This window comes from Miniopterus schreibersii (assembly GCF_964146895.1).
Source record: "Miniopterus schreibersii genome assembly, chromosome: 8".
Lineage (NCBI taxonomy): Eukaryota > Metazoa > Chordata > Mammalia > Chiroptera > Miniopteridae > Miniopterus > Miniopterus schreibersii.
In genome coordinates, this window is record NC_138109.1 from 13658640 (window position 1) to 13678949 (window position 20310).

At 41.3% G+C, this 20310-nt stretch overlaps 2 protein-coding genes across 2 annotated transcripts; both read right to left on the minus strand.

Annotated features, from left to right (window-relative positions):
- Window positions 1-2173: 2173 nt before the first annotated feature.
- Window positions 2174-8473, minus strand: SYF2 (SYF2 pre-mRNA splicing factor). The gene is made up of 7 exons (XM_081146280.1): window positions 8405-8473; window positions 8063-8173; window positions 5246-5371; window positions 4647-4764; window positions 4212-4302; window positions 3341-3439; window positions 2174-2540 (listed from the first exon to the last, which is right to left on the minus strand). Exons 1-7 carry the CDS (start codon window positions 8429-8431, stop codon window positions 2375-2377), a joined length of 738 nt encoding a protein of 245 aa, XP_081002406.1. The 5' UTR covers window positions 8432-8473; the 3' UTR covers window positions 2174-2374.
- A 7033-nt stretch (window positions 8474-15506) lies between these two features.
- On the minus strand, window positions 15507-19780 carry RSRP1 (arginine and serine rich protein 1). Its single transcript, XM_081143765.1, has 5 exons — window positions 19605-19780; window positions 18763-19344; window positions 18022-18173; window positions 16439-16516; window positions 15507-15908 (listed from the first exon to the last, which is right to left on the minus strand). The coding sequence occupies exons 2-5, from the start codon at window positions 19277-19279 to the stop codon at window positions 15792-15794; spliced, it is 864 nt and encodes a 287-aa protein (XP_080999891.1). The 5' UTR covers window positions 19280-19344; window positions 19605-19780; the 3' UTR covers window positions 15507-15791.
- Window positions 19781-20310: the final 530 nt, after the last annotated feature.

The following is a 20310-nucleotide window of genomic DNA, read 5'->3' on the forward strand; positions in this document are numbered from 1 at the left end:
CCTAGTCCTGGCCAGGTGCTGCGACTCCCTTGTCCTTTCAGGTGGCTCTTTCCTGGGCCTCAAGTCGTTTTCTCACCTACGTGCTGATCGGGACTCTGCCTCATTCCTGAAGAGACCCTCTGCTGCCTTTCCAAGCTCTACGCCCACTCTCTCCTCTCCAGAGCTCTGTACCTTGAGCTCTTGCCACTGTGGTCTTCCCAGACTTTCAGTTCTAGCTGCTCAACCAAAGGAACCCTTGGGCTCCACTGGGGTTCTCCCTCCACGTGCCATAGCCTGGAAGCTCTCTAAAGGCGTCAGCAGGGCGATCATCGGGCCACGCTTGTTTCCTCTTAGGGACCACTGGCCTTGCTGCCTGATCCCCAGTTATCTTGAAAGCTGTCCTTTGTTATTGTTGTTTCAATTGGAAGGTAAATCCATTCTCTGTCACTCCATCTTGGCTGGAAGTAGAAGGCTCCTGTTTACTCTTTCAATTAGATTTTATCATTTTTTCCCCATAGGTCCAGGGCCATCTCACTAAATTTGTGTCATGATTTTTATTATTGGAACTGGACTATTTCCTCCCGTCTGCATTTCTAGGAGCTTATTTCTAGAGTGCAGAAAAACTATTGATTTTTGGATATATAACATTGAATGTGTTAACAGATGTCCTGAAATTGAGTCACGCATTGGTCTTAACTTTATTCGGTCATAAAACATGAAGATGAGAGGTAGGCATCTAGGGCGGGTGCAGCTGCTCAGCAGGGCCAGCAGGGGCCCGCGTTTGCTCCGCTCTTCAGCACGCTGACTTTTATAAGCACACTGTTCCTTCATGGCACGAAATAACAAGGCTGCCACAGCTCCAGGCCTCCCGCATGTGGCCCAAGCAGAAAGAAGGCAGAAGCGGGAATGGCAACTACCATATCAGGCAAGCAAGATTTCTCAGAATAAATTAGATTGTGTCTTATTAGCCAGAACTACATTTGACCACCTATAACAGCAATTTAGTCTCGGGAAGCAAGTGTTTAGCCAGATATTTTACCAAATTCATAAAATAATCAGGGTTCTGATTGGTAGTGTAGAAAGAACTGACATTGGACAGGCAGCTAATAGGTCTATGAGCTACTCTTGCACTCTGAAAATAAACCCTCCTGGCTCGTAGTGAATTATTCTCTTAAATGCATTGCCAGGTCATATTTGACAATTTTTTGAAGTTACATTTTTTCAGGCTGTTGCAATGTCCAGGATCAAAGGCTTGAACAAAGGTATTGGAGATGGAATAGAAACATATTTTCAGAGATAGTATCAAAGCCCCGTGACCAGACCTGATTAACTGCACATAGAAATGCTAGGAAAAAAAGTGAGAACAGAAATGGGCAGTAGACTAAAAAGGGAATAATCACCAGTACTATTAAATGTTAAATCGCCTTTAAACACTAAAGCTGAAACACTTGTGAAATTTCCTCTGTGCTTCAGATTTCTATTAGTTTGGAGTATCCTAATTACATATTTAGCATTTTAGTCAACATGTATGAAAAACTCTTATTAACCTCTCTGGACTTTTATTAAAATGACACCCTAGCTGTGACTTTCAGATACATACTGAAATATTTATAGATAAAATTATATATCTAGTATTTGCTTCAAAAGAACATGGGAGTCTTGGAGGAGAAAGTAGAAATAGAGATGAAATAATATTGGCCGTAAGATGATTATTGAAGCTGGGTATTGGATATACGGGGTTCATTGTATTACTGTCTTCTTTTGAGTGTTTGGGATTTCCCATAATTAAAAATTTTTTAAGTTTATGGAATGGAAGCATGTATGTTTATGCATATACATACATTTTTTTAAATGATAAACAGAGGGTTCAGTAGGGATTTTATTCCACAGGATATCTGCTTTGTAAAGAAGGGAACAGTACATGGTCAATATTCATGGGAGGATAGTTCTGTTTCTTCCTGAACTTGGTCATAAGCAGCCTGGGTACAGCCTGCACCAGCCCTCCAGTAGCCACTGCCACCTTCCTCATCACTGTCCTTAGCTTCAGAGTCTACAACCCCATATTGTTCCTCTGTCCAGCTCTAGATTCTGTCAAATTCCTAACATTATTCAAAGTGACAATGACTGAATTTGTTTGGTACCAGCAATCTAAAGCCCAAAATGCTTCAAAGATTAAATAATCACACATTTAAAATACATAGAAAAATAATATAATTAGAATTTATACAAAGTAGATTACAAAACAAGTACACTACAAGAAATACATCTTATATCCAAGCACAAAAATTTGGAAATATATGTTTAAGAAAAAAACATTTATTTTTAAATGCTGAGTGGGAAGGCATAGACTGAGTTCTGCTAGCAGAAATTTTCATTCCATTCTCAAGCTTCGAGATTAGACAGCTGTTCCTCTTTCCAAATTCTGTTTAATTTCAGCTGTATATTTCCCATAAAATCTTTCTGCCTTCTTGTTGAATTTGGCATTCCTTTCATTAATGTAATCGATATCTGCATCATCATTATAAGGTCGTCTCCGGCTATATTTGTCTCGTTTTTCAATTCTGAGGGGAAAAAATAATAATTTACAAATTTGTCTTTTTTTTTTAATTGATTTAATTTTAGAGAGAGAGGAATGGGGGAGGGGGAGAGAGAGAAAGAGAAACATTGATTTGTTGTTCCACTTATTTATGCATTCACTCATTGATTCTTGCATGTGCTCTGACAGGGACTCGAACCCACACCCTTTGCATATCGGATGATGCTCTAACCAACCAAGCTGGCCAGCCAGGGTTTGCCTTCTTTTTTGGTCTTAATAGAACATGGCCACATAGTTAAGAACAGAATCAATACACTTAGAATAGCACATTTTGGGGGGTGGGGGAGCAGTTTTCACGAAGACCAAGTTGAAACTGCTAATTAACAGCACAACCCTGGGTAAGAACCATGAAATCCAGTAACATACAAACTCATCTTCAGAATACTTCTGAAAGAGCAATGACAACATTATTAGAAACTGGGCACATATGGAGTGCACGGTACGTGATAGACACCATCCTTATACTTCACATGTATTAACTCCTAACACAAATTCATTCCGCTCTGCCTAACATTCACCCGTCAGGATTAAGAAACGCAAATGTAATGGAGGTATGTTACTAGAACATTCTTACTTCTTCAAATCAAATAGCAGCGTGATTGCTCAATAAAAGTTCTAAAAGAAGAATCTTCTTTAGACCTTTCCCTGCCTCAAATACAATAATTCAATTTTATCAATATTTTGCTTCTCCATCCCAAATCATACGGACTTCACTCACTTTGCCATTAAGCATTTAAAATTTCACACTGCTCTACTGAGACTTACTGTTTTTCCAGGTCTGTGACCATCCTGTCGACTTCCTGCGCGGAAGGCACGTGCGTCCCATGGATGAGACTGTTAGACGTGGGGAAAAGCTCTTCTCCGCTGAAAGACGCAAAACGGACTTAGAGCGACACCCGAAGCGCACCGCACCTTCACATTTCAGACTAAACTGCCGTTTACGACGAGAGATAAGACACATACATACATTTACCGTGGGGCCCTACCTTGACTTTTTTAAAAATACAAAATTGGAAGGGACCTAAAAAATCACTTACTCTGACACCTTCGCTCTATAGGTGAAAGGGCCAAGGACCAGAGGTCAAAGGACTTGGTTCCAGGTTCAGGTTATTTTTCTTTCCACTAAAGCAGGGGTCAGCAAGCCTCACCACCTATTTCTATAAACAGTTTTACTGGGACACAGCCACACCCATTTGTCTATAGATCCTCTATGCTGCTCTCACATCACAACAGCAGTTGAGTAGCTGTGACAGAGACCATCCAGTCACAAAGCCTAAAATATTTACTATCTTGTCCCTTACAAAAAAGTGCACATGCTGGCCCTACAGCATTCTACCCCCTAAAATAATATCTGAGTGACTATGATAATCTGGGTGTTAACCACTCCACGCTCAGTCTTAGAACATCCAGCTAGAAAGAAACCAGGTGAGGAGCTTAACTGCTGTGGAGTGAGCAATAAACAGTGTTAAGACCACAAATCATTCTTAGAAAGCTGTCTGATAACCCATACCTAAGCATCACCTAAGCATTACTTATGTGTGTGTGTTGTATACCATACACATACAAATATATCTATATTACCTCAGGATGGAAAACAAAACAGAACACAAAAACACTTTCATTGCTGTCAACTTACTGCTTTTCTCTCAGTCTCTCATACGTTTCCATGTCAGGTTTGATCTGTTTGGTCAACCGATGATACTGGCGTAACTGGGCAGCAGCATAATCTAAAAAGAAAATGAGAATCAGAGATAATACTTCCTTGTTTGGTCATTATGATTCAGAAAAATAATCAAAATAATTATTAGTAATAGAAGCACAAGACACCAATCTAAGCACACCTCTATCCTGAAGATACTAATACAAGCCTTGATGAATTTTACCAGAAAGAATGACAGAAGCCAGCTGACTGAAGTACAGCCTTTACTGCTGCCCTCGGAGACATATTTGTATTTTCTTGGGTTTATGCCTCTTAGAGAATACCCCGGAAGGGCGCACCCTTTCACAAACCAGAAACACTGAAGGTGATGCTCACCTAAGGCCGGTTTAATAAAGTAAAAGCCAATTCTACCTGAAAATCCCAGGTCGGGGTTTTTCCTTTTCTTTTTCCTCTCCCATCTTTCCGCATCTTCTGCGCTGATCTCCAGTAACTTCACTTTCTCATAGTCTTCCCCTCTTGCTGCACACTCCTAAAAAGAATGGAAAAAAACGGAAACTTGCAATGATGATACAAGCAATTATTTCATCTGTACTTTAAATCAAGAAAGAGTGAATCAAGTTATCTAGAAATACTTCTAAAATAATGATTAATATTCAAAGAAAATTCAGAATCTGCTAAGGCATATAAGAAATAAACACACAGATTTTAGAATAATAGTTATTCAGCCTTTATCGGGTGTCAGACCCTGTTTTAAATGTTTTACATGCATGGACTCATTTAATTCATAACTCAATTATTATCATAGTCTCCATTTTACAGATGAGAAAACAGAGGCACAAACAGGTTAAATAACTCACCCAAAGTGTTGCAGCTAGTAAAAAGCAGAACCAAGATCTGAACTCTGGCAGTCTGGCCCAAGAGCCAGTGTACAAAACCACCATGTTCTACTGTGTCAACACAACAGAAAAACTGAGTAAGCCACTTATGAAGACAGCAGAGGAATTCCTAACCTTTTTCTTTTCTTCTTCCTGCAGTTCCCACTCCAAACGAGCTTTTCTGGCTTCCCAATTTGCAGGTAATTTTAGTCTTTTATCTTCTTCCACAACTTCCTGGTGATTTAATTTACGGGCTTCATTCTAAAACAGTAACACAAAAAGTTTGTAGCTGAAAGATGAAAATCAATCCAAACAGATCTTGCCTTCTTTGAGGGTCAGGTAAGACACATTAACAAGGGGACACCATTTTATCCTAAAAGCAACAGAGAGTCATCAAAGGATTTTAAGCAAAGGAACTGTCTAATAGTTCTGCATTTGTATAGAGTCAAGAAAAATGTGTTGGGCTGCACTGGTTGGCTGCTCCAGAGGCCTGGCGGTTAATGTCAGCTTTGCCTCTGGCTGTGTAGCCCTTCAAGCAGGTCCCTTCGGGTTGAATAAGACAAGGTTTCACAAAGTGGGGAAGGACTACTACAGCGGCACTAAAGACTTTAGGTGGGATGACATAATATTAAATCACATGATGAGAAAGATGTTCTACTTTCAATTCTATTTTAATCCTGATTAATTCAAGGAAAAAGCCTCAATTTGGGGCGGGGGCTATAATGCCTATCTTAATATCTCTAATCCTTTCCAAGTCCCCCCTCCTTTTTAAATATTTAACAGTTTAAATTATGACAAATGAAATTTTTCATTTGGATTACTCTGTGAAGTCTGTTTCAAAATAAAGTTAGCTACATAAAACAATATGAGTATATCATCTTAAGGATACATTGAATTAGATGTTTCTTAGGTCACAGGCTAATGGCAATTAAGTCCAGGAAGCCATGTCTCCTAATTTCCAACCAGATGTTCTTTACACAGTACATCCAAGTAAATATTTACATGCGTTTAAGTCTTTATTAATCTAATAAAAGTTAATCTAAAAGTTAATCTAATAAAGACTAACTTTGGGGGGCAAAGAGAGATACTCAACTACCATCCGTAATTTACTCTTGACTCTGGCAATGCCCTCAGGTGAAGACACCAAGAACACACCTGAAGTCAAACAAAGTTGTGTTTCTTGCACTAAAGAAGACAGCAAACCATAGGGAACTACAGGCATTGCAGTGAGGCGTTAGGAGGGGCTAATTATAGGATCTGGGTTTGTATCAGGTGACTGGGGGGGAAATTCAAGGAAGCATGGTTGTGCTCTGGATTGGCACTATCAGAAAGCCAGGGCATTCTATGATTATGTTAAGTTCTTACATAGTAGGTAAGATTAATGGACCAAGACTAATGTTTTATTTGGTAATAACAGTCTATGACGTTAGCAGAAGAGAGGAACGTGGGGTCATTTCTGTGGTTTAAATAGTCTTGTTTTTGTCTCATTCAAATAGTGGAGAGTGATTGGGGTTTTCATGGCCGGGCTGTCTGTCAGGCCACTTCAAGTATGAAAGTCATGAATTGCTTGCTTGCTTTCTCAGCGCCAACTGCAACCAGTTGTTTGCTGGACTCTTATCCCTAACATAAATTCTCTTCTTTTGCATTTGTTCCCTCTGCTTGGATATTTCTTCCTCCAACTTCTTTGTCTGAGAATACCTTACTCATCTTTTAAATAGTATTTTGGCCCTGGCCGGTATGGCTCAGTGGTAGAGCATTGGCAAGCAACCAAGGGTTTACGGTTAGATTCCCGTTCAAGGGGTCAAGGGCACATACCTGGGTTGCAGGTTCATTCCTTGGCCCTGGTCGGGGCGAGTGCGGGAGGCAACAGGTTGGTGTATCTCTCTCATATTGATGTTTCTCTCTCTCCCCCTTCCTCCCACTCTCTCTAAAAATCAATGAAAAAATATCCTCTGGTGAGGATTAATAAAACAAAAAAAATTGTAGTTTAGGTGTCTTATATAAGGCACTCCCTGGAGCTCCCCCACACTGTATAAATCTCTCCTCTTTACTCACAGGGCCCATGTTTCTAACTGTTGCATGACATTTACCACAGTATAATTTCTAGCTATAACACTGTCTCCTCTTCTTAAGAACAGAGGCCTTATCTTAATCATCTTGTTCCCCTCGAACAAGCTCAACCACTGACACTACAGACTTTCACAGATTTGTTGATTATTTCTGAATGAAGAGGCAAACAGCTCTCATATAAACATTGGACAAAGTTTCTACATATTTCCATAGGTAAAATGGAGTTTGTTAGAATGCAACAGGGAGATTGTTAGTAATAGAGACTCCCAAACCTAACCTAGATAAGTTAAATCAGATGTAGGTGGGAGGGGGATTGAGGAGAGTATGCGTCCAGGTGACCCTTGGACAACAGCAGGTTTTAAGTGCAGGGGTCCACTTAAACCTAAAGACACTAGGCCCTTCCTATCCCTGGGTTTCACATCCACGGATTCAACCAACCTCAGATCTAAAACAGTATTTTCACATTCCCTACATCTGACCCTTGAACAACGTGGGGATTATGGGTGCCACTCCAGTACAGTCAAAAGTTCGCGTATAATACTGTTTTCATTCTGCGAGGTTGGCTGACTCTAAGTATGCCGAGGGCAGACTATAGAGTCCAAAGTCATACAGTGGTACCTCGGTTTTCAAGCGTTTCAGAACTCGAACTGTCTTCCACAAGGGATTACCATGGATTTTCGACTGGGTGCGCAGCACCCCTAACCCAGGCGTTGTTGAAGGGTCAACTGTATTTTCAAAAGTGATGCTACGAGGGTTGAGAACCACCGGGATAGATCTTTCATCCAGCTATGTGGGTCTCTTAGTCACAATGATGCGACTTCCTCGTCCCCCCACACGCAGCAAGGGCCTGACAAATGACAGGTCTCAGCCAGGGCTACTTACCCGCTTTAGATGCAGCTCCCGGAATTTGCGCAGTCTCTGCTCGCGCTTCTGGGCGGACAGCTCCTCCGCCGTCGCAAGGGGCTGCTCCTCCTCCGCGCTGTTCACGGGCACCTGCGACAAGGAGAAACCGCTGTTGGCAGGGCCGGCTCAGCTTCTCCCGGGGCTGCCCAGGCCGATTTCCCGCTCGGGCCTGACAGGCCGCGCCAGGCCCGCACAGCCGACTCCGACCCGTGTCTACTCCTCCCTGGCCCGGCACCCAGACATCTCCTCTACCTCTCGCCCCTGCCGCCTCCTGGACCCCTACCCCACAAAAAAACCCTGGATAGAGCCGGCGGCACTTACCTTCTCGGCTAGAGCCGCAGCCGCCATCACAGCCTTCCTCTTCCCACTTCCGGCAACAACACAGCACTTCCGTCGGCCTTCCGATAGAGACTAATAGTCTACGATAAGCCCCGCCCCTTCCTGGCAGCCTCAGGAGAATAGGACCAATCCCTGCTCCTTCTAGCAGTGAGCTGTTTTCGATTGGGCAGGACCTTGCGCAGCCGCAGAAGGTCGTGGGGAGAGGCGAGGTGGAGAGGGCGGGCCGGGAAGTGCTCTGAAGGGGCGGCTGAGGAGGAATGGTGGCCCTTGAACCTGGTAGGAAGTTACCTCAACTGAATGCCGCTCTCTGGAGCGTAAAGTGCTTATCCTGAGTGTCACCTACTCCGAGGCAGCTCTCCCCTGACTTCCTTGTCTCACATAGGCCCTTAGTATTGTCGTATGGCCCTATTTTAATTTTCTCAGTAGCATAAGATATTTTCTCTTTGTTCATTTTCGGTTTTCCCGCATCGACGTTGTGAACTGCAGGAGCGCAGGCACGTCCATCTTGTTTACTCTTCTGTGTCCAACAAGAAAACTGCCCGAATGAGTAACAGTGGTTAATAAGGTGCTGGATACAAGAGGAATATATGAAAAGTATTTTTTCTGCTCTAATAACCGCTAATTCGATGTAGAAATGAAAAAGTAAGCCTCCAAATAAAAAGATATCTAGGTATAAAATTTAAACGGTAACAGGGATAAAAACAAAATAATTTGAGGTACAGAAAGATTAAGTTTGAGGTTGCAGGCTCCATTCCCAGTTGGGGGCGTGCTGGAGGGGGCTGATCAGTGCCGACTCTCATCATTGATGTTTCTCTCTCCTTCCCTCTCCCTTTCTCTCTCTGAAATCAGTCAAGAAATATGTTTTTTAAAAAGATTGTTTGAATAGGTGGATTTTCTGGTTGGAAGACAATAGTAAAGTGTGGCATCACAAAAAGAGTATCTAGATGAGTATAAATGCAATGTTATTTCCATCAGAATCTCAGTAGATTATTCTTTTTGTTTGGGGAACTGGAAAATAACGGCAAAAATCCAGAAGTTCAACAGCATGCTGTATTGGTGAAACCGGTAGGCCTGAATATTGGCGCAACCCCTAGGGCTAGGCGGGTGTTTCTTGCTGGGCAGTCCGGGGAGAAGCCTGGCGGGCCCTGACTCCAGCTGGGCCTCCTTGCTGCGAGTGGAGTGCCGGAGGACAGCAGGGAGGAGGAGCAGCCCCTCGAGGCAGCAATTCCAGGAGCTAAAACCTGTCACCCAGCCAGGCCCCCTGAACGGTTGTCTTTCCGTATGTGACTCATTCAGTAGCATCTACAATCCTCTCAAGTACCTCTAAACAGTGAAACTCATACTTTGGGACACCGTGTTTCAAACCAATCCTAAGAGACTTGCTCACATCACACAGCCATTGAGTGAAGTCATATCTTGCTGGCCTTATTTGCAAACAGTTGCTCTTTCTGTCCTTACTACATTGTTCCTCAAGGCAGTAAAATAATATTTAAATATATAATACAGTTGTATACCTCATCTCCTCCCCCTACAACAAAATCCAAAAGTCTGCTGTGGATGGCCTATCATACAAGAACACGAATAACATCTATTTGGGTTTATTTCCCTACCTATGCTAACAAATTTGATTTGTCCTTGTGGTAGAATGAAGTTTGAAAATTAAATCACCAGAAAGTTGCGGAGTAAGATAAAAGACTTAAATTACCTGCAAACTGGGAAGCTAAAAGAGCTCTTTTGGAATGAGAATTGCAGGAAACAGAAAAGAAAAAAGTAAATACAACTCATACCATCATAAGCTATAGATGCAAATATTACATTGTTTTGTTGAAGCAGTTTGCAGCATGGTAGTCAAGCACTCTGGCTCTGGTTTCCTCATCTATACCTTAGAGAACTGTGAGAATAAAAAATGTAAAACATGTAGAGCAGAGCCTGGCACATAGAGCCACAGAGTAAAAGGCTAAGCTACAGTAACAACAGCTCCAACAATAAGAAAGAAAGATTAGTCTTTAACGTATCAGGTCCCAGGTGAGCAGCCCAAGTCGGAGAAGCAGCTCTGTTCCATACAAGTGTTCGTTCCATTGTTGCTCCACCATTCCCTAGTGCATTGTAGGTGTCTGCCTGGGCAAAGCTAAGTGGTTGCAAGTTCCAGGCAGCAGGAAGGGGAATGGTGTAGAAGAGGCACAGCCATGGTCTTAAGTCTGGCCTTGGAAGCAGCCCTCAGCACTTCTGTATGTTGTTGAGAACTTAAGTCAACTGCCTGATCCAAAAGCAGGGGAGGTTGGGAAATGGGCAGCCTTGAGCCCAGAAAGGAGGGGAGAATTTTGATGGATACACAGTGTATCCACCACAGCTATTTTTGGTGTCAGTGTTAAAGGCTTATTCTTACAGATCAGCAAATTCCACAATTTTCTTTATTAGTCAAAGTATAGTCCTGATGACAGTCTTAAGGCCTTTTTTAATTTAAAAGGAATCATGCAATTATATAAGGTAGTAGAGGTAACGTTTCCCCCCCTCTTTTACTGGAGATTGGTGCAGAAGATGTAGAAAGATGGGAGAGGAAAAAGAAGAGGAAAAACCCTGATCTGGGATTTTCAGATAAAATTGGCTTTTACTTCATTGAATGGGCCCATTAATGACCCACTTAATAGCAGGCCTAATAATGCTCCAACATCTAAAATAGTCTGTGGTTCTCATTTTATTTTTAGATTATGCTGCTGCCCAGTTATGCCAGTATCACCGGTCGACCACGCAGATCAAACCTGACATAGAAACATATGAAACACTGAGAGAAAAACAGTAAGCCTAAGTGATTTAATAGCATACTCTTTATGTTACTGAAAGGACTTAAATTGAAGAGTGCTAATTTTGGAGCTTTGCGTCCTGACTCTACCACTTACTATGTGTCAGACCATTTTTCCCCATCAATTTTCTCATCTGTATACAGGAAATAATAATGGTGCTTACTTCATAGGTTTATTGTAAAGATTAAATGAATTCATAGAATGGCACTTAATGTTTGGCATATAGTAAGCACTGTTTAGTGTTAGCTATTACTATTATCATGATTATGACTGTTACTATTACTGTGTCCCTTACCTGTGTAGGATATTTACTTTCATCATGTGCAGTAAGCAATGCTAAACTGCACTCTATCTTTCCCTAATTATGTAAGACAGGCAATGTGCTTAAGATCATGATTATATTAATAGCTATAGTGTTGAGTGGAGAGAGCTATAAATTGTGCAGAGCACAATGTGTTCTCACTTAAGCTCTCCCACTGTGTGAACTTGGTTGAGTAAGTTCAGTAGCCACTGGTCCTCAGCTAGTTCATATGGGCACTGCAGTAGATTTCTTAAATACCTTTTTTCAAGTCTGAATTCTTTTTCTTGGAAATCAAATATGATCCCATTGTTTTCTATTTTTTAACCACTGAAAGTATAGGATCTTTATAGTTACTCACCACCACTCACCACCAGCTCTTTCTCAGTGGAGAGGAGTTCTGCCCAACATATAACAGTCTCCTTCATGGAACACATGTGCCTCCCACAAAGGAAATTGATAGGATGGTCATAGACTTAGAAAAGCTGTAAGTACCACAAATGCAACCTAAAGTTTTCATATTGATTTCATGCCAAGTGACAAAATTAACCTTATGGTCTTGAAGTATAACAACTGGACAGAAATTAAGGAACATACGAAGTATTACTTTCAAGAATGGTCCCACTCACCACCACTTTTATATTTGTGTTTTAAATGGGGTAATTATTAGGCAAAATCAACAGACTATAAAAATTCTTTCAAAGTAGTGTACTGTATCATTGTCTTTACATTTCAGTGTGAACCTGGGTTTTTTCCTAAACTTCAGATCATCCAACAGTAGTGTTTATAAAGAGAGATTTGTATAGGCATAGAAAAAAATACAGGATATACATCATACTATTTACGATAATTGCCTTTGAGGATTGGGTAAAGATGTGGTAATTTGACTTATTTTTTTAAATAGTTTGAGACAAATACATACCCATTCTGCCCAATCTTACACACACACACACACAAACATCAATAAACTGCCATAGTTTTGTTCTCCAGCATTTCCAAAGAAGCATTTAATACCTTTGTACTAAGGGAAAAGAAAGAAGGGGAGGGAAAGATTAATAGGAGTAGGTTTCTTAAATCATACTGATCTGGGATTAAGGAAAAATAGGATTTTTTCCAGGGGAGAAAAGCACTCCCAATAGCCACTGCAGCTTCAACAAAAAACAAAACAGGTATCAATATTATGACTTGAGGACTACTCTGAAGATGACTGGGTGAATACTAAAGCCACTAATTCAGTCAGTACTGTGATAAGCTGGGTAGGAAAGGTTCATTTTGAAGAGTTGGGGCAGGCATTGGAAACTGGAGCTCAGAAAACTAGTACACCATTGGACAGCACTGAATCTAGACTCTTGGTACAAATTCTCATCTTGTTATACAGTCAAGCACTGCGTTAACAGTGTTTCAGTTAATGACAGATATACAAGGGTGGTCCTATGAGATTACAATGGAGCTGAAAAATTCCTATTACCTAGTGAGGTATTCATTGTAATGTAACAAAATGCATTACTCAGGTGTCTCTGGTGATGCTGGTGTAAACAAGCCTACTGAAGCACAGCAGAGTTATGTATAGTACATAATACTTGATAAATGACTGTTACTGGTTTATGTATTTACTATACCTATCTTAGTATTCTTACAAAGTTTGCTTAAAACAGTATGCCGTGTTACATCAATGTTTACATCTCGATTGCATCATTTTCTGTTGTGCTTGATTTAATCTCATGTTGTTTTATACGGTAACATGCTGTACAGATTTCTAGCCCAGGAGCAATGGGCTATACCATATGAATAGCCTAGGTGTGTAGGCTGTACCATCTAGGTTTGTGTTAAGTGCCCTCTGTTTGCACAGTGATGAAATGGGCTAATTACACATTTCTCAAAACAAATTCCTGTGGTTTAAGTGGCACATGACCGTATTGTCCAGATTATTTAGTAACAGGGTATCACATACCTGAGCAATTGTATCCCACTTATGTAAAGACATAAGTCTGGGGGTATGCACTGTTATCTTGTGTGTTACAAAACATAGGAGAGATAAAACATAGTCCTGGCCAAGCTGAACTAACTAGATTAAGTTAGACAAGGATGGGGTGATTATGGAAAAAATATATGTATTTTCAGGGTACTGAAAAGAGAAAATGAGCCAATAGAGTAAGAGAAATTAAATAGGGAAGTCTCAAGCATGTTAATAGGCTGAAGTCTCCTTGAAAGCTAATGGTAAAGGTGGCTGAGATCACTCTAGAAGTGAAATCTCCTAAGTGGCACATACCCATAGCAACTAGTCAGACCTCTCTTAAGAAAGAAGGGGTTTGGGTGAAGAGTCATTTGGCTGTTAAGCGGCTTATGTTCAAACAGAGGTCATGATTAGATTGGGTACTTTCCATTACCAGCTGACAGTGAAAAAAAATTCTAGTATTGTCAATTTAGTCTCTCTTACAAGGAAATCCTTTGAGTTATGCAACTTTAGTAAGATACCAATAACAGGGTGCTCGGGTTAACCACATTTTAGTTACAAACCTTAAAACCAATCAATCCTTAACGTTTTCTGACTTTGCTAACACCAGGCCAGTCTACCAATATTAATGTTCTCCTTGGAATAAAAGTGAACCTAACCATGTAACCTTTATTCCTTTAGGAGCACATTACCTTCCTAATAACCCATTAACCCAAATGTGAAAATGTTTATCCAAAGCAACCCCTTCTTCCATGAAATTCCTTGTTCTAATCCAGTGCTGCTGGCTTAAGGGATGAAAATGTTACCAAGGCTTTATAAGTGAGTGACAGGAATTAAATGTCTAGGAATGTACATATGCAAGTCATTGTGCACTAAAGGTCTATCCAATACATCCTATGATAAAAATATCTGCACTTTCCTTTAAGATAGCCACTAGCCACATGTAGCTAATTAACACAAGTGGCTAGTACAACAAAGAAATTTAAGTAATCACATGACTATCTTATTGAAAAGTGCAGGTAAAATAGTGGACAGCTTTAGTTAATAACTTAAGTCCAACTAGAGGACCATCACTTTTAAAAAGCCAACTTCTACTTAACTTGTAGTTTCAGCCTGCTCATCTCTTCACCTAATCTCTGGGTGTTTTGTTCCTTGGTTAAACTTTAGTTCTCTCGTCTCAAACAATTCGCTTTTCAAACCCACCACCACCTTCATGCTGGTATTTGTATGATCAATCATGCAACAAAGAGAGAATGCGCAAGTATGAGTTTACCGCTTTCTCATGTTAACATCCCAGGAAATTGTGCTGTGAATATTGTTCCTTTTTTTGGTTTACACTTTTACTGTCCATTTCATTGTTTTTAAAGTGTTTACATTAGACATATACTGTATATAAGATTAAAACGGAATCATTTGGGGGTCTGGAACAGATTAACTCAATTTACATTATTTCTAATAGGAAAAAATGATTTGGTTTTCAAACTATCTTCCAGAATGAATTAAGTTCTAGAACCAAGGTTCCACTGTATTTGTGTTTTCCTTCTGATATTCTGTCCATTATGTTCTAACTTGTTATCCCGGCCTATTTGGAAATCTATTTTCTAAATTTGAGGCTGTTCAAGATGAGAGTAAAAGAGTAGAGAAGAAAAATATATGCATACCTAAGAGAAAAAATAGATGGCACTCAAAAAACCACCAAAAAAACCCCTCATGCATGTTTTATCTGTTAGGATTTCTAATTTTTACCTACGTTCTAGCAAAACATGTTTTACTGCTATGCCCCAGCATATAAGCTTAATAAATTCATTAAGCTGGCTGGCATGTTATGTTCAAACATTTGATCTAATAAGCCAAATACACTTGTATTAGTTAATCTAAAAGTAGCTTAAATCTTTTTATTTTTGGTGTCCACTATGTATTAATGGGCAAAAACTACTACATGAATGTTTATAATCAATCTATTTTAGTTTGTAGTTAACATTCATTTTAAAGGCCCATTATGTAAGATGTGTAATAAAGTGAGACTAAAACAGTAAAAACAAGAAATTTATTAACAAATATATATACAACACAGTTTAATTACTGTCTTATAAATTTCATTTTTATATAACCAACCAATATTACACGAAACATTTACAAGTATATATACAAGACTCCCACCTGTACACAATTCTCTGGTCCATCTGTGCTATCTCGTATCTGCCAAGAGAAATCTAAAATGTTAATTACCACTAAATCGCTCACAGGAATGAATGCTATAGAAAACACAAACTTGCAATAAAGTGCATTTCAGGCAACCTTAGCCATCACTTTTCTTTAAACAGGTTTCCACAATTCATATGGACTTTTTTTCTGGTTTGTTTTTGGAGATCCTGAAGAGGTCTCTTCAGCAGTTTTAGTCAATTTATGAAGCACTGACTTTGCTACAGAATTCTGTAAGAGAACAAATTCTTAAGTCAGCTTCCCAGATGCATATATTGTACATACTTAAAATATCTGCTTTTACATTAAATAATTCCATTTAAGATTGAAACTAGAGACACCAACCAGAGCCAAGCATGGAACTCATCTGTAACCAGACTCAAACTGTTAGGTAAAGAAACTACAGAGCATATTACAATAATGAGATGTTATAAAAAGAATGACAAGCCCTGGCTGGTGTAATTTCAGTTGGATGGGGGTTGTCCTGTGCATGGAAAGGTTGCCAGTTTTATCCCCAGTAGGGGATGCACAGGAGGCAACTGATCAATGTTTCCTTCTCCCCCTAAAAAATCAATTTTTAAAAATCTTTAAAAAAAATGACAAAAGCCATTATGTAAAAGTGGCACAAAAGTATACAAAATATTAATTCTATAAAGTGGCTTAGTAGGTCCCCAATTATCTTGACAAAGAGCAATGACCCTTTCAACAAAAATAAAAGCCCACATAATGGCTATATGTTCCAAGTCCTTAGATATACTTACATTAGAGCTAATGCTTTTTTGCTGGGAAGACTTTTCACTGGCATTCTTAGTTCCATCTTCTGTTAGCTTTTCTGACAGCTAGACAGGAAGAGAAAATATGTTTTTTAAAAACTGTACCTTTGGTTTACAATACTATATACAAAGCAGCCCAACAGTGTATAAATTTAGCTGCAGGGACACAACAAATCAAGTTGGATCTAACCAGTTATCAGTCTAAACAACACTGTACTCGCTTCCCCCTAACAAAAATTGATGCAATAAATGGGCCTGAAGACGACACTTCCCCGTAAAGCAGTCCTGTATCCCCAAATACAAGTTCAAACAACTTGAAAGTAAAGTCATACCAGAAAATACCTAGTTTCAAAGAACTAAGGTAGCAATTTTCAACTGGTGTGCTGCAAGAATTTTTAAAACATGCAATACCTGACTATTTAGTCAGGGGCACTGACCTCTTTTCCTAAAGATTGTCAAGTTAAAAAAAAAGGGGTGGGGGACAGCCAACACAATAGCCCTTATGGTGTGAATGAATCAAAATTATACTTTTTGACAGATCAGCAAAAAATATGTACTTTGGTGTGCTGTGGAATTTTAGTAATTTGTTTATGTATACCTTGAGATGAAAAAGGTTGAAAATCACTTAAGGCATTAGCCCAGTTGGGTACCTAATCATCTGAAAAAGCAACAACTAAGATCTTATTTGTCTACTACTAATACTTAAGCATACACATATCTGGGTCTGAATGATAGGTTCATCTAGTTATCATCTTTCCTGTTTAATAATTCCTAGCTACCTTAAACCTTTAAAGCTATGGATTTTTATGCTTTGTGTTTCAACATAATTAAAATACAGTGCAATTTGCCAATGCACATCCTGCACATTTCTGGAGAATTATAAACTTATCTGCAAGTGAAGCAGGCCTCTTCTTCTGTAATCTCTCAAAACATCTGGAATATATTGCATATATTATGAAATGGACATCTCTATCACAGATGCTCCAACATTACCAAGTGTACTTTAAAAATTGTCTTCTGTATCTTAACCAAATAGTACCTATCCCAAATTCTAGCATGCACATGGATCTACCAGCAAAAACTAAGCTTTCAATGTGTGAACACAGACTTCAAATTAGTTAAACCTGATGCTTATTAATACCCATATATCAATTACCAACAGATTTCTTCAGCAATGTCTGGAGACCACATTCATGTTTTCTATAAGACAGAAATAAAGCAGATAAACTATACTGTATGTTGAGTACAGAATTTCTGGGAACATAATGCTGCCAATGAAAACTACAGATACTCTGTATAGACTAGTTTGAAAAAGTTGTTAACTACATAGAAAACACTAAAGTACCAGCTACAATCATGAAAGCACTTAATTCTGTCAACTAAAGTTCATTAATCTCCCATTTTTATGGGAAAGACCATGTCTAATACTGTCAGATCTATTTTGATTTTAACACTATATCTAGCTAGCCTTTCCAAGAAGTAGTCTAAGGTAAGTCAAATAAAAACACTAATCAGATCTTCCTGGCAGTAGCTTTGTGAAGATTTTGTCTGGATAAAGTTAGAATACTCACCCCAAACTTTGCACCATTATTTGGTACAGCTGTTTCACAATCTGTTTCTTTAGATACAGGAACAATTCTGAGACTAGGGGGCAATTCAAAGTTGGTTGTTCCTAAGGCTTTTGCTGCATTGGCTTTTGCTATTTCTAACAGCTCCATTCGATCTACAAAAGAAACGAGATATTCCTTAATCTTCTAACATTCCGCAAGAGAACTCAGAATCACAAAATAAGGTTGCATTTTATTTACAATATTAGAACAAAGATGTTTAATATTTCATTTTCATGTGCAAAATAGATCCTTATTTGTGGAAAAATTCTCTTTCATTTTTTTGCTGGGAAAAAATAAGCATCCCTAAATAATCTCAACAGTTTTCAGCTTTCCTTACCAAAGACGTGAATTTCACATTGTTTTTGCTTTCTCTTCAACAATGTATTCTGAACATCGATTTTTTTTTTTTTGGTAAGAAAACTAGCAGAAACTTAGAGCAAGTAAACAACTAAGTCACTAACATTTACAAGGCTCCACTAAAAAGTGCCAGCCACCAGAAAAAGTTACCTACAGCTTAATCCCAAGGGAAAAGAAATGCCGTCAACTTTAAAACTGGGTACCGTTTTAACTGTTAGCCTACTAATGTCCTCCCTCCCTCCCTACAAAACTGTTGAGATTTCAAGCATCAAAGAAAATAAAAGCATTGAAAACTACACAGGAGGTGTCAAGGGAGAAGTTAACTGTGCACCCCCCTCGACTCACCTTTTTCACTTAAGCGAAAGGGAGTTGGACTCCGCGACCTGGTCCTGGATCTTCCCCGCCAACTCCTGTGCTCCTCCGGGTACAGCGTGCGACCAAAGCCATAGTAGCGTCTACCCCGCGTGATCGCGTAGGCCCTTCGATAATACGACCGTCCCCGAGAGCCGGACCGGCTGCGGGACCGGTCTGGCGAGGGAGACCGGTAGTGCCTCCTGGAAGAGCCGTAGTGCCTCTCCCGGTACCGGCGGCGGCTGGGGGTCCGCGACCGGCTCCGCGAGTAAGACCCCGAGTAGCGCCTGTACTTCCTCTGGTGGCGCCTTCGGGACCGAGACCGGGACCTGCTCCTGCGCCGGGATCGGCTCCCACTCCTGGACGACCACCGACTGGAGACGCTGGAACCGGACCGCGAACTTCTGGAAGAGCGGCTCCGGGTGGCCGAGGACAGCCGGCTGGACCCGCCCGAGGCCGCCGGGGACTCCAGAGGCGAGCCTGGCCACATGTCGTTCACGTAGTTTGACATCTGGGCCTGCGGTAGGAAGCTTCCTTATCTGTGAGGATCCTTCCGGAACACTTGGTTCCTAAAAACTAACCGGGGGAGGAGAGGAGTGAAGTCCCGGAAGTAAGGCCCGCAGGCAGTGGGGGAGGGGGACAGGCGGTGGGGGAGGGGGACAGCGAACCTCGATAAATTGAACGAGACCCGCCAACTCCGGGTGCAGTCGACGCCAGACACCAGCCTTCCCGCCCAGCTAGCGGCCCCCTCCCTTTGTGCGCCACGCAGAGCCTGCGCTTTCTCCACCACCGCGCTGAGGGTCCCCTGCGCCCGCCCCCGCCCCGAGGAAACTTACCACAAGCCGCCGACGCCTCACGTACAACGGAGAGAAAGGCCTAACGGATGCCGTCCCTCCACAGCTAGGGACGAAGAGGGAATTTCCACTGCCGCTCACAACACGGAACTCACGACCTCCACCTCCGACGTCCGGACGCGAACTGAGCTGAGTCGGCTGACGCATCGAAAGTACTAGAAGCTGACGGGTGGAGCATGCGCAGAGACGTTGGCTCTATGGGCGTGGCCTCCTTCTGGCCCAACCATCGCCCTTCCTTCCCTCTCCCCCTCCTCTCCCTACCCCGCGCGGGGCGCAAAGGCCTCCAAGATGCGCACGCGCGATGGAGCCGCGGGGGCGGGGCTGCTCCGTCCGGGTATCGGGGCCTGCGCCTGCGACTGTTCCGTCTTTTGGGTTTGAAGTTGGTGAGGCGGCCCCGGGGGGCGCGACAAGGGCTCCGTGGCCATGCCCCGCTGAGCTGGCTGGGTCGTTGCCTCCACCCTCTGGGAAGCTGCAGACTTGGCTGTGTCTCCGTGGCCCCTGCCTCCTAACCCGTGTCCGGCGGGCGACAGGAGAGGGGACCAGGTCTGGACTTAGCCAGCCCCCGGGACTGCGCCCTTCCCAGGGACTCAGGATTATTATTAAAAATTCAGTGTTAACATGTTGTGCCTAGTGAACATAAGAAAGGTGGAGACTGATGCAAAGACACCCATAGTTGACCTTTAATCAA

Coding starts and splice junctions, on each gene's coding strand:
- SYF2 (XM_081146280.1), bottom strand. CDS start 8,431: ATGGCGGCTGCGGCTCTAGCCGAGAAG. Junction 4,765..5,245: donor AGGAAGAAGAAAAGAAAAAG/GTTAGGAATTCC, acceptor CATTCTTTTTAG/GAGTGTGCAGCAAGAGGGGA. Junction 4,303..4,646: donor CCCCGACCTGGGATTTTCAG/GTAGAATTGGCT, acceptor TTTTCTTTTTAG/ATTATGCTGCTGCCCAGTTA.
- RSRP1 (XM_081143765.1), bottom strand. CDS start 19,279: ATGTCAAACTACGTGAACGACATGTGGCCAGGCTCGCCTCTGGAGTCC. Junction 18,174..18,762: donor CTTTCGCTTAAGTGAAAAAG/GTGAGTCGAGGG, acceptor TTTCTTTTGTAG/ATCGAATGGAGCTGTTAGAA. Junction 16,517..18,021: donor ATAATGGTGCAAAGTTTGGG/GTGAGTATTCTA, acceptor CTTCCTGTCTAG/CTGTCAGAAAAGCTAACAGA.